The sequence below is a fragment of the Tupaia chinensis genome, unplaced genomic scaffold (assembly GCF_000334495.1).
Source record: "Tupaia chinensis unplaced genomic scaffold, TupChi_1.0 Scaffold000377_2, whole genome shotgun sequence".
Classification (NCBI taxonomy): domain Eukaryota; kingdom Metazoa; phylum Chordata; class Mammalia; order Scandentia; family Tupaiidae; genus Tupaia; species Tupaia belangeri.
In genome coordinates this window covers 3,429,249-3,442,551 of record NW_006159876.1, presented here as the reverse complement: position 1 = coordinate 3,442,551, position 13,303 = coordinate 3,429,249, and the positions used below count along the sequence as shown (strand labels likewise).

The 13,303-nt window shown below is 57.1% G+C and overlaps 1 protein-coding gene across 1 annotated transcript in view; it reads right to left on the bottom strand.

Moving 5' to 3' along the window:
• The window catches only part of MEGF11 (multiple EGF like domains 11), a 273,906-nt gene that overhangs the window by 6,055 nt on the left and 254,548 nt on the right, over window positions 1-13,303 (bottom strand). The window contains exons 20-25 of the mRNA XM_027773823.1: window positions 12,572-12,700; window positions 11,054-11,290; window positions 9,657-9,775; window positions 7,641-7,707; window positions 6,956-7,057; window positions 4,394-4,450 (exon numbers count right to left, since the gene is read on the bottom strand). Of these exons, the coding sequence (XP_027629624.1) occupies window positions 4,394-4,450; window positions 6,956-7,057; window positions 7,641-7,707; window positions 9,657-9,775; window positions 11,054-11,290; window positions 12,572-12,700 (711 nt within the window). The remainder of the gene's footprint in view (window positions 1-4,393; window positions 4,451-6,955; window positions 7,058-7,640; window positions 7,708-9,656; window positions 9,776-11,053; window positions 11,291-12,571; window positions 12,701-13,303) is intronic.

Here is a 13,303-nt window from a genome sequence, read left to right as displayed (position 1 = left end):
GTGTGTTGCGGCCCCACGACCCCAAAAGAAAAAAAAAAAAAAAAAACTCTCAAAAAAAAAAAAAAAAAAAAACTTGTGATACCTGAAGCTGGGTAGGAAGGACTAGTACTACTACTTTAGAAATGAGGAAACTGAAGCTCAGAAAGTTTGTTGTGTTGCAGAAAACCAGACAGAGAACTGTTTATTACATCTGTGGGCACAGAGGAGTTAACACTCTGAATCTCAGCCCAACTGGGGGTTGGACACGGTCTTTTATGGGGGAATTGGGGAAGGGGAGGTCTCAGGATGGAAGAATGGGCTCAGAACCCACCCTACGCAGCCTCAAAGGGAGGAGTCAGAGAAGAAGGAAGTCTAATCTACTCAAGGCACTAATCTACTCAAGGCACTCATCTATCCGAGGCACTCATCTATCCGAGGCACTCATCTATCCAAGGCACTCATCTATTCGAGGCACTCATCTCTTTGAGGTACTCATCTATTCAAGGTTACCCTGTAGCTCTGGGGAGGGGCAGGAAGTTTGCTGGAAGCTCTCAGCCCTGAGTTATTCACGAATTCAGGGTCCTTCCCTATCAGTGAATAGAATGCCCGATGTTCATAAGTAAGGACTGGACTGTCTTCTCTGATACCCAGTCAAGATGTTTTTCTTTTACTGTATCTTGTCACCTCCTGTTCCACTTTTTTTTTTTTTGAAGAAGTTTTTGTTATAGGGGTGCATGTACGCGCCAGAAAAAGAGAGAGAAAGCGAGAAATCCCCCCCCCCCGGGAGATGGCCACAGCACCATCCCTTCTCCTCTTGGGATTTTGGGCACACGCACACCCGTGCCCGGCATGAGTTTAAGCCCCCAGCTCCGGGACTTGAACCGTGGTTGACTACATGGGAGTCCAACAACATAGCCATTACACTAGCTGCTGGTCTCATCCTCCTGCTCCTTCCTGTCGTTAGGTTCAAGTGCAAACTCTATTTGCAGCAGCTTCACCTGCCCTCAGCAAACAGTACCTTTTTTCTATGGGGCCAGGCCCTGCCGAGAGGAAAAGGGTTATGGCCTTTTGTAGCTATCCGGTGACTGACCTAGTTACAGCAGGGAGAGCACAGAGCCCTAAAGAGCCTGACCAGGTCTGAGGGGGTAAACTGCTCTGGGATGCACCTTGATGAATGACGGACAAGGTGGGGGTGGGACGGGTTAGGCTCAGGGAGGAGTGCCTTCAGTACAAGACAAGGTAAAGACAGAAGACGGAGCAACCTGTGCTGTCTGTTCAGGGAGTGGGTGTCTGCCCTCCTGGGAACTGGGGGGGAGGACCAGGCGAGCTGGAAAACTCCACCTCAGGAAGCCACTCCCCTCCAGCTGAGTCATCCACCTGCCTGCTGAGGGAGGGCCATGAGGGGAAGCCTGGCCACCCAGACACTTCCTCCTCCCTAGCCCTTCAGGGCATTTTGCAAAGAAAAGGGGAAGTGTCCACCAGGGCTGGCTGAGTGCTGGGGAGGGCCACCCTCCAAAGCCTATTATCATGGGGATTGAAGGCTGGACTGGACTGAACACCTTTCATAAAGGAGGAAACATGCAGGGAGGAGGTGACCTTCCAAGGCCACCTTGCCTGTGGGATTTGAACGTACCCAGGCCTCGAGAGGCCACACTGCTTTTCTTCTTCCTGGGCCTGACTGGGAGATAAGGACATGGGGAGAGAAATGGGGTGTGGGGATCTCGGGATCAGAGGGCTTTTCAGGATGTCACTCCCTCAGAACCTAAGGTCACTGCAAGGAGGCTGGATGGCAGGAGCACACAGGTGGGGAAGTGGCACCGACAGTGAGCTCGAGGGGTCCAGGCTCCAAAGGCGACGAAGCGTGGTAGCAGGGACTTCTATGGCACTCTGAGGTGCCAGACAGACAAGGAATTGGACCAGGGCATTTGTGCTGAGGGGGAAGAGTGGGAGAGACAGGAGGTGTTAAGCAGCTTGAAGGTCTCACCCAGCCGCAGGGCGACAGTGAGTAGAGTAAATCACAGGAAAGTGGGCACTGAGTGAGTTAAAGAGACTTTGGGAACGTCAGAGCTGGAAAGGGCTTGCGTACCCCCTTCCTGACAGAGAGGAAGAGGCTCAGACCCAGAAATAGTGCTGTGTCCTGAACCCCCATCTCCCTACTCCCAGACCCAGGCTTTCTCCCCGAGTTCAGGGAACATGCAGGCTCGCACGGGTGGCAGTTCTGATTTGGTGTGGGCCAGTAGTTTCAGGAAATGGTTTCACTGTGGTACAGACCCGTGTACTGAGTATCTGTTGAGGGGCCTAGCCAAGTAGTGGGATTTTTATCCCGTCTGATAAATATTGCTGGGAGGTTCTGAACCGCGATACCTCACGTGCCCCTTTTCAGACGCTCTTGTCCTCGTGTGCTGGTCCCCCACACCTGCAGCCCACACAGCAGTCTTCTCATTTGAAGGATGACGGTAGCCAGAGTGATGTAGCGAGACCTGGCGACCTGGCGTCCTGCTGCATGAGGCTGTCTCTGCACTCCCAGCTCAGATACGAGCTCCCACAGGGCAGGAATGAAGTGACGGCCGAGCGGGCGGCTTTCCCTAACCTCGTTTGATGGTTAGGTGGCGAGCCACCTAATCCCGGTGCACAGGACAGCCAAGTACAGAGGGAAGGTGGTGTTCGTTTATTGAGGTGTCGGGGCCTGCCGGAGCTTACTCACACTTGAGCCATGCATAGGCTCAGAGCTGGAAAGGCCCTTAGAGATCGTTCTGCCCAGTCCCTGTGCCTCTTTGAGAAGGAAACCGGGGTCTCAGTTCACACTGATGGACTGGTCACGCTGTCCTCCCTCTCTTCAGCCTCACTGCCGTGACGGTGCTTGCCTCCATTTGGAAGGCTGAAGTTAAAACTCATGAGAAAAGAACGCTCCCAGTGGAGCAGTTGGCTGGGAGCCTGGGGGTGGCCTGCTGTCACGTCCCAGCAAATGCTGAGGGTGATCACGCGTGCCGCTTTCCCACACCACCACCCGCACTGGCTCACTGTAGCTCTCCTTGGTTAGGAAGGGTTTGTATCTAGGTCTGAAAGACCAGAACAGTAACTGGGGATTCTGGGTCGGCCCAGCTTACTGGTTTCTAAATGACAGTTGGGGGATGAGCTGCATAAGGGTACCCTGAGGTCCTCCTTACAGACGGATTTCAGGGCTCCCGCCCTAGGTCCACTCATCACGCTCTCCAGGAGATGGGGGTGAATGGCTCTTTTAATGTTTCCTGGTGTGTCTGGTACGCAGCTAGATTGATGATATTCTTTGGAACCTTTGCTGTCAGATGTCTCTTTCAACTTAGCTGAGGCTTAAGTAGACCTCAGAGACAAAAGGACAGCCCGTATAATAGTGAACCCTTACACTACACGAAGACACTTCCCATCTGTGATTTGATTGGGTACCCACCCACGATAGCCGAGTTAGACAGTAGGACAAGCATAATTACCCCAACAATGCAGATGAGGAAAGAGCCCTGGGGAGCTCACAGAGGGCACAGTAAGTGACAGAGTAGTGACAGTTTCACACATTCCGGTATTTAAATCTAAGGGCTAAGCCCAGGGCAGGACCTGACTTTTCATCCTTGATTTCACCCGTAGACTTTTCTAGAGGGACAGATCTGACTTGCATTCCCCACATGAGAGGGATCTGTCCTGGTTTCTCTGCTCTTGGGCCAGAGATCTCTTGCATATAGGGTGCCATATTTTTTTTTTTTTTGAGTTTTTTGCTATAGGATGCTTGCACTCGCCAGAAAGAGAGAGACAGAGAGACAAAGTGAGAAATCACCCCCTAGGGGGATAGCCACGCCACAATCCCTTCTCTTCTCGGGATCTTGGGCACACACGCATACATGCACGGCATGAGTTTAATCTACTGGGTCTGGGACTCGAACCACGGTCAATTACATGGAAGTCCAGCGATGCAGCCATTATGCCAACTGCTGGTCCCAGAGTGTCATACAGTATTAACACTGGGTATCACTTTAATTCCTTGTGCCCTAAAAAGCCAGCAGGTGGAGGGTGGCATTCCTTACCAGTGCAATGACAGGAGGCCTCTGGGGCAGGTAGATTGACTTTATTTCAGATTTTATAATCAATTTAACGCGTACTAATAGGCTGGATAATGGCGTTCTACATTTCCGAAGACGTTTAGCTGGCATCTATAAAAAACCCACAAGCATTTGCTAAGCAGGTGCAACTGAAATCAAAAGATGAATTCATTATTATTACGATTGCTCCTCCTGGGCAGAGCTACCCAGCAGCCCCAGGTCTCGTGGTCTCTGGGGGAGTGGGGAGTAGGGGAGAGTTTCTCTCAGGCTCGTCCTGGCCACTTCAGATCTGCATTCTTTATCTTGCTAAGCTCTTTGTAATAGGACGTCAGAATTGGATACTCTACCTTTGAAGCCTTTGTCCATAATGTATGTGTTCTGCCGTCTGTCCATTCCACAGGCTCCTGTATAAGAACAATGCAAGAAAGAAAATATGGGGTGAGCTTCTACTTAGACTGTTTTTTCTTGCCCCCCCCCCCTTTCTTCTCTACCCGGAAAATAAATAATCTATTGCTAGAAAATCATTCTGGGCCTCATCTACTCTAATCATTTTGAGCATACAGGAATTCTTGAGTCGTCGGTAAGAGCTGTGTGAGCAAGCATCTTGGCACATCCAGCACTCCCTCCCTCTAGCCTTCGTCTAGGTCCTGCAGAGTGGGGGAGCGCATTCAGGAGGAGCCGTAGGGAGTTCTGATGCCACCTGCAGTCCCTGTAGGGAGGTTCCAGGCTCCAGAGGTGTAGGGGAAGGAATGAAGCAGAGCCAGTTCTTAGCCTGAAGAAGAATGTGTGACCTTCTAGATGCCAGTTCCACTCCACCCGGGGTGGGGCTGCAGACCACATTTCTGTCTGGGCTCTGGTCCTGCCTCTCCCCTCCTGAATCCGAGGCTCAGTGGACGCCAGAGAAAGGTGGGCAGGTGGCTCAGATCTTGCTGGTCATTTTTATAGGATGTACAGTCATTCCCGTGCATGGCCAGCTCTTTTAGTTACCTTATTTATTTATTTTTTTTGGGGGGGGGGGAACCACATGCACATAATTGAGAGCTGTCTTTGAAAAGTATGTACCAGTGTTTTTCAGCCCCAAGGATTTCTTTCTCCCTTTTGGTTGTCACATGATCCTGAGCCCTAGGCTGAGGCAGGACAAAACGCTTCAGGGACCAAGCTTGGATTCTTTGCTACTGGCAGTCCCAGAAATTATCTGGCGTTTCTAGGTTGGGATAGTAATGACTCTGGCATGGACTCCGAGCCCTGCACAACCTCCCCACCCCCAGCTTTTAACTAAGGACACAGTACCAGGGACAGCAGGCAGCAGGTGCTTACTAGGGTACAGTTCGATGCCACGTGACACACTAGTTTCTGACACTGAAGACCAACCCACTGTTGTTTAGACACCTCCCCACATCTCCACAGAGTCCCAGGTTGAATTAGCTGGGGTTCCCGCCTAGCCGCCTGCCTCCCACACAGGACTGAGTGGCATGGGAGAGCCAGGCTCAACTTCTCCAATTTGGTGCCCTAAGAGGCCTGTAGGTACCGTGCCCTCGAGAAACAGGCCTGCCGCAGTTCAGCACTGCACACCAAACCAGGGCTTCCTCCCCCCTCACTGAGGGAGGGAGGCCAGGCTCTTTATTTTTCCTCCTTTTACAGGAAACAGAGGCCCAAAGAGCAGCAGTGGTTTGTCCAAGACCACACCAGCAGGTGAGAAGCTGAACTGCAGCTAGAGCCCAGACCTCAAGTATTCTTTTACATATATGTAAATATGTGTGTGTGTGTGATATATATAGTGTGTGCACTTGCCAGAGAGACAGAGACAGAGAGTGAGAAATCACCCCTGAGGGGATGGCCATGCCACAATCCCTTCTCCATTTTCCTCTCAGGACTTTGGGCACACACACACATGTGCCTGGAGTAAGGTTTAAGCTGCAGGGACTCGAACAGCAGTCTAATACGTGGGACTTCAGCAACATAACCATTATGCCATCGCCTGGTCCTGTCCCTATGTATTCTTATCCACTGGCCACCAGCCTGCGTGAGTGTAAGCCAAAAATGACAGCGAGTGGCGCTCTGGCTACACTTCTGGGGTAGTGTGAGCTGCAAAGCAGGTAGAGATCCGGCCTGAGTCCGGAGGGTGCTCCCGTGCGGGGAGAATACCACAGCAGGGTTGAAGCTAACGGGGTGGTTGAATGCCATGGACACTGTCCAGGGACCTACAGCCAAGAATACAGCATCCTAGGTAGGGGCCCGGAGTCCTTGGGGCCTTGTATCCATGCCCGCTCAGCTCTTCCTAGAGCTGCCAGACTTGGGGACCTGCATGGGCTGGTAGAGCTGCTTGTTCCCCTTGGGCTGTCCAGCATGGGCGCCCCAGAGCACACCTATACGGGGCCACCCTCCCCATTCACTGCACCCCCCCACAACACCTGCTCTAGCTCTTACTCACAGGAGTATGGGGGATGCGGGTTGGTACCGCCTGTCCCGGCCCTCACAGGTCCCTGCTGGACCCTGCCCAGTGACCTGGGAGAGTGGGCTTGAGCCACTGGTGGGTCTGGACTCCATTTCTTGGTCTCCATGACCCACACCAACAGGGCCCAGAGAACACCAAAGGTGCTGCCAGCCCCAAGTGCTTTTCTGGAGGCTTGGCTTTGTGGCCTGGTACAGTTATGTGTCCCTTCCACCTAGAACAGACCCAGTTTGTCCACATCCACTGACCAAGATGGGAGAAGGGGCGATGGGGAGGGAGACTCCAGACAGCTTTCCTTCTCACATTGGCACTGGGCCGGGAGGCCGAGCATGTCGGGAGGGAGGCGGGCTCACCAGGGAGCGTTCTGGGGCTGTTAGGGCAGTTCAAGAGCAGGGACCAGGAGTGGGGCAGGTGCAGGGTCTGGTCTGGGGTGGGGGGGGGAGGGCTGGGGTCTGACCTGGAGAGTGTGGTTCAGCGGGGTGGCTGAGGTGTCTAAGTTCAATGTAGAAGTCCTCAGACGGGTACCTGGCCTCCAGGGCACTGATCTGGAAATGGGAGTCTAGTGAGAGGAATGACAGGGAGGAGCCATTATTCCCAGGGCCCTGGTATGACAGGAGAAGGGGGTGGGCAGTATGTGAAGGGGCAGGGTCGGGAGAGGACAGGCTCACAGGAAACAAGGCCTCTGTGTGTAGCATCCAGAGGGGTGGGGGCAGTGGGGTCCAGGGGTATGCCAGGGCCATGGCCGCCTGCCTTGTTTCCCCTCTCCCCCATTCCCACCCTCCCTAGAAACTGGTGCCCACCGGGGCAGAGGGGAGAAGTCCAAAGGGCTTCTGGATGTGCCTGCGTCAGGCAGAGGTCTCTTCCGAACCAGATGGTGGGTATACCTTTGGCTTCCATCTGGAACCCCATGTCTCTGCCCTAGCTGTGGTTCCTGGGTCATAGCCACCCTCTCTGTGCCACTAATACAGAAACAAAGAGGGTCCTGGGGCGACATCAAGTACGGGCTTGGGTTTCCTGTCCACATCCCTTCTTCCTGGGGGGAACCATGCATGGGACTCCTAACCCTTCCCTTCGAGCTGGGACAGGGCCCCTCTCGGTGTGGGAGGGGGACAGGGTGGGATGGGACTGCAGCCACTACTGACCTAACACGTTCGCATAGCTGTAGGGGGTCCAGCCTGCTGTGTCTCTGTCAAGGGACTTGTTACTGAGCTGTCGGAGAGCAGGAGAGCCAGTTAATCCCGGGCGCCAGGCGCCTCTCCCCGGCCTTCGCTTTGCCGAGCCTCGGTGCCCCCACCCATGATGGTCTTGGTCCGCCTGGGCCCTAGTCAACTGAGGGAAAGGGGGCGCTGGGAGCCCCTGGGGTGTGGCTGAGGCTGGTGGGAACAGAACTTCCCCTACCTACTCTGAAGGTGTGAGGTTCCCAGGCCCTCTGGGGTAAAGGGGGACCTCCTGAGAGCCGAGAACTGGCCTGAAGCAAGCTGGCCCTGATGGGGTAGCTAGGTAGGGCTGAGCTGCAGGAGAAGGGGGCTGGTCACGTCCCAGCTGCCACCTGGGGCCAGCGCCAGCACACAGGGAGGGGCCTGGGCTGAGGGTGAGGGTCTCCCAAGGGAAGTAGGGCAGGGTGTCTGGAAGCTAGTGGTGCAGCCTGCCCCCGCCCCGGGTCCTCCCTGGCTGCCCTCTCCGAGGCAGGGCTGCTTTTCCTCACTTCCCAGGTGGGCACCCGAGTCCGGCTTTGTGGGCCTTGCTCACGGGCACGCAGGAGTCAGCAGTACGGCTGGGCTAGACCTCGGGCCAGGCCACCCGAGCCCTCGTCATCCCAGCTCCCGAGCTAAACAGGCCTGGCCACACAGAGCCACTCTGGGCTCCTGGCGTGAGGTGAGCCAGAGGGTCACCACGTGGGCTACCTAGCAGCAACTAGCCTCTCACTGAAGCCCCTCACTGGAGGGTGGTTGGCACGTCCCTGCTAGACAGGCCGAGAGTGGCATGGCCACAGGAGCCCATGCCCCTGCTGTGCCTTGATCATGTGACTGTAGTTCATCGAGGGGCTCCTACAGGAATCTGCAGAGGCCTTTCCTCAGCTTTGTGTCCCTCAGATGAGCCCAAAGCTGAGGTCACAGAAGTGGCCAGGCTTCTGGGCTGCATATGGGGCTGATGGCCACGGACCTGCACGTGGACCCCAGGGCCCCCTGCAGGCAGCGCTCCTGTTCCTAGGAAAGCCGGCCGTGGGGATGCTGCTGCCTGGCATCTAGGATACTGTGCAGTGGGGTGTCCCCGCGGGTCTGTTGCTTCTCATGGGGCACACAGGGAAGACGGAATTCCAGAGCTCTAGGGCAGAGGCCTGGAGTATGAAAACTACACTCCTTGACCCAGGGTGGCTGAGACAGGAAGCCAGGAGTCCTGAGATTGCACCCCAACACGGGCTTGCAGCTGTGTTGGCGCGTCAGGAGGGATGCGGCAGGAGCCCATCACACCTCGCCCTTGGGGCTGTTCTTCCTGTCTCCAGCTCTGCCTGGTCTAGGTCCCGCCCTCATGGGTGCCCTACACAATCCACACATGTGGCCAAGACATCCCTGCCCGAGGGCCCGTGACTGTAAGGGGTGTCTCACTCCAGCCAGGGTCATGCAGGGAGCTGTCGGGGAAGGCTGTCCAGGAAGGTGCACATCTGCCCGCAAAGACCTGGAGGACTCTCCTGTCAACAAGAATGCTGGCCGCTGGCCCTGCGAGCGTGTCGGTGTGCAGTGTGCCCGGGTACGAGCGGCCCCGGGTGGTTACCGAGTAACCGCAGTTACTCCATGCTGCGCTGGCGGCACACGTGTTAGTAACTCCGCAATGATCCGTGGGCGGTGGCCGTGATTTCACTACCTGTGCTGATGTGAGCTGAGGTGACGACTTTGTGGTATATGTACCTGGTTAATGTGACAGGAAGCTACATGGGATCTCATGACCCGGTGCCAGTGGGCTACACGCAGGTGCAGCGCTGTATGTGACATCGGGTGATGCTGTGGGTTGGTATAACGTGACACCCATCCTTGGGACGTGTTCCACAGGACCGTGGATCACAGGGCTGCTCTTTCTGGGCCTACCACGTCAGGAGTGCGGTCTGCCTAGACAGGTGGCTTAGGGCCGTGGACGGGGCTGGGGAGTTGGGGGCCCGGTACCTTGGTGGGGCTGTTCCTGTCCAGAGTGCTGGCCTGGCTGGTGGCAGGCCCCCCGCACGCCAGTGCGTGGTAGCTGGAATTGGAAAAGCACTGGGCGCGGCTGCTACTTTGAGACAAATCTGGGAAGAGAACAAGGTGCCACATACCATCATACTCCTGCCCCTGGCGCAGGACCCCCAGTACTAATGCTTGGGCTGGGCAGCCTGGACAGTGCCCTGCAGAGACACCGTGTTCCCAACCCCTGAGAGCTGCTCCTTCCTCACACTGGCTCTCCCTGCACCCACAGGAAGCATCCTGGGCTCCCCAGTGTAGAGGTGGGACCATCAGCGGAGCCCAGACAGGCGTTGGGCTGTGATGGGCTCACATGTCGCCAAGTTGCTGTTTAGGGCTGGGCCGACCCTCCCTGCTTCCCCCCTAGGGTCAGATTCAAGTAAGAAGTCCACGAAGGGAACCCTAGCCCACCTTCCTGAGGATTCAGGATCTCTCCTGGGCTAGGGAATACCAGGGGATGGCACAGGCAAACCCAGGCAGTCCTGCTCATCAGCGTCATCGGAGCAAACCTCACCTGTGGGCCAGGATCTCATCAGGGGCCTGATGCCCCGCCGAGACCTCGGGGCATGCACAGGCCTCTGTGAAGGCAGGGTGTGCACTGCCTGCCTCTGTCCTGCAGCACCTAGCATGGAGCTGGGCATACAGGTGGCACTCAGTGGGAATGGGCTTCAGCACCAGCTGCAGGAGTGAGAGCTGCCATCCTGTGCTCATCGTGGCCCAGGGCTGTAGGCATTTCAGAGCTTTTTGGCCTCTGCAGTTTAAGTATGAAGTAACTCTTTTCTCCAGGGCAGCAGTCCGGGGCTCAAGAGAGGAAGGATCCAGGCCACAGCCCCCCCTCCCACCCAGACTCCCAGCTAGAATGCCCACTGACACGTACCACAGCTGTGTGGACAGACGACGCTGTGGCATGCCTGTTGGGGGGATGCTCCCCAGACTTTCAGACCTCCCCTCCACTGTCATAACAGGGCTCTCCTAGCTCCGAGGACAGGGAGGGGTTCCCTTGAAGTGGCACAGGGTCAGGCTGGGGAGACATTCCCCTGGAGAGCTTATGAACATGCCTGCTTGGGATGGGTGCTCCTGTGGCCAGAGCCTGTGAGCAGGGACTCGCTGGACAAAATGGGAGGGGACTCCCACCTCTGCCCAGAGCTGGGGGCCCAGGAAATGACACCCTGGGAACTCCACGTGCCGTCCCCAGGAGGTACTTCCTTCCCGGCCTCATGGTCTCTAAGAGGTCGGATCTGAGCCCCAAACCCCACGCAGCCAGCCCTGCAGGCACTACCCACCTGGAGCAGCACGCCCGGGCGTCCCGAGAACACCGCGTGGCTCTTCCTGTGGAGGGCCCTTACCTGAGAGGGAGTAGTCCGTGCTGGTCATCCTCATGGCCGGCGTGTAGGAGACGCGGGGAGCCAGGTCGCGGCCCTTCTCTTTCTGTCGGCGCCGACGCCAGGCGAACAGGCCCAGCAGCACCACCATGAGGAACAGCAGGAGGACGATCCCGGTGACGGCGCCCACCGAGTGCCGCTCCGCACCCAGCGCGGGGCTGATCTTGGTGTAGGGGTTCAGCTCCTCCATCATGAGGGCAGCTGCGGGCAGAGGGGAGGCTGAGCGCTGGCTGCCGCTCCAGGCAGACCCCTCTGATGGGCGCAGACCTTGTGCGGGCTTCTGGGCTTGGCCCCTTAACCCCCTGTGTCACCCCCAACCCTCGCTGTGCCTGTTTCTTCAACTGCCCAGAGGGAGGGGGGTGTGGGGTCATGACGGGGAGTAAGTGTGAGTGTGGAAGTGAAACCAGAAAGAACGTCTGTGGAGATTTTCACTCTGCCCCAACGTGAGTCACCGATATGAACTCATCCTCTCCCCAGCAGCCCCATGCGGTAGGGACCTTTCCCTTCACAGACGAAAACCCCAAGCCACCCACTGGCTAGACAGCTCGCTCCAGACCCACAGCCCAGTGTGCGGGGGTCAGGAGAAACTGGTCCGGGGCCCTCTCCCTGCTTCCTGCTGTGTGACTCCCGGGTTTGCACCCCTGAGGGGTGAGCACCCAGCCACAGGCCGATGACAGCCGTGAGCGCCGGGATGTGCCGTGTCTGCGCTTCCTGTCCCGAGAGGACTCAGCTCCTGGTTACATCGTGTGAGGCGCTGCCTATCCAGGGGCGGCCCTGCTAGCCCAGCCAGCCCACAGCAGCTAGACCCCCACTCGTCAGGGCCAGCACCACCAGGGAGGTCGAGGTGCTGCCTTAGTGTCTCAGCGAGGGAGCCTCGGATGCCTCGGATGCCCTGGCCCCTGTTCTGTACCAGGTCCCTGAGTCACTGTCATCCCCCATCTCTCCTCGCACCAGCAACACAAGCCCCTCCGTACGACCTGCAGCATTTGCTGGGGTTCGTGCACACAGCACCGTCTTCCTAGCGAGTGCCGCCTCTGTGCTGGGCACTGGGCAGTCCTCGACCCGCCGGCTCCACTCCAGCCCACGACTGCACTGAGATGACCTCTGCACAGCCGAACCCAACGCAGGCCCCTCTGAAAAAGCTGACCCTCTCCTCTTTGTAGGTGGACTAACAAGTCCAGCAAAAGGAAGTGACCTGCCTGAGGACAGGTGATGGCAGGAGCAGGGCTTGGCCTGGTGACCTTTCCATAGCACTCGCTCGGCTGCCAGGAAATTTGCCAAGCATGAGTGGAGGAAGCCATGACCCAGCGGTGGCCTGCTCTGCCTGCCTCCCTCCTGCAGCTTGCCCCGTTCCCATACTCCTCACCAGCCTGAACGAAGGAGGAGCACCCACCACACCCGGCTCTCCCAGCGGCGACCTCCCCCGAGCCCTGCAGGACCCTTTCTGCAGCGCCCAGCCCAGGCACCTGCCACTCATGTTACCTTGGTCACATCGGATCCCCTTGAATCCAGGGCTGCAGTAACAGGTGCCGGTGACGTGGTCACAGGTGGCGTTGTTCATGCACTCACACAGCTGCTGACACCCATAGCCAAAGGTTCCTGGGGCACACCCTGAGTGGTACAAAGGGGTGACGTAGACGGCGAGGTGCACCCACTCTCCGCCCCTCCTGTGTAGACAGCTATGACAGTGAGCCAGTTTGGCCTCGCATGGATGAAGCCCATTTCCCTGTAGCTCTCCTTGTGCTTCGGTTGGCTACTCAGAGGTGGGCAAGGCACGTATAGCCCTGAGGTGGGGACGTCGGAGGGTGGGGAGGAAGAGTGGGCAGGGCCACCCACCCTACCTCCTCCTCGCACAACGTTCTCCACATGCCAGGCCCAGACGTGAGCTGCGAAGAACAGGCACAAAGACCCTGCCTCCCTCCACTCCCCCATTGCCTCCTTTGGTCTGTGCTCTGCCCTCAACCCTCCCCACCCCTGGCTCCCATCCCAACTGTAGGAAGAATTTTTTTTTTTAGTTGCAATCTCTGGCTTACATAAAGTCATTGCAGCCTTTCTGGGGTAAGGAAGTCCTTCAGACACTGACATAGGCACAGCTGCGTTCAGGCTGTTTCCCTGGGAGGTGCCCCACAAGTGCCCAGAGCCTCGGGGCAGACCCCGAGTGAGTGGCCTGGATGGGGAGGGTCCCGCGAGAGGCCGAGGCCGGGGCGAGCGCCT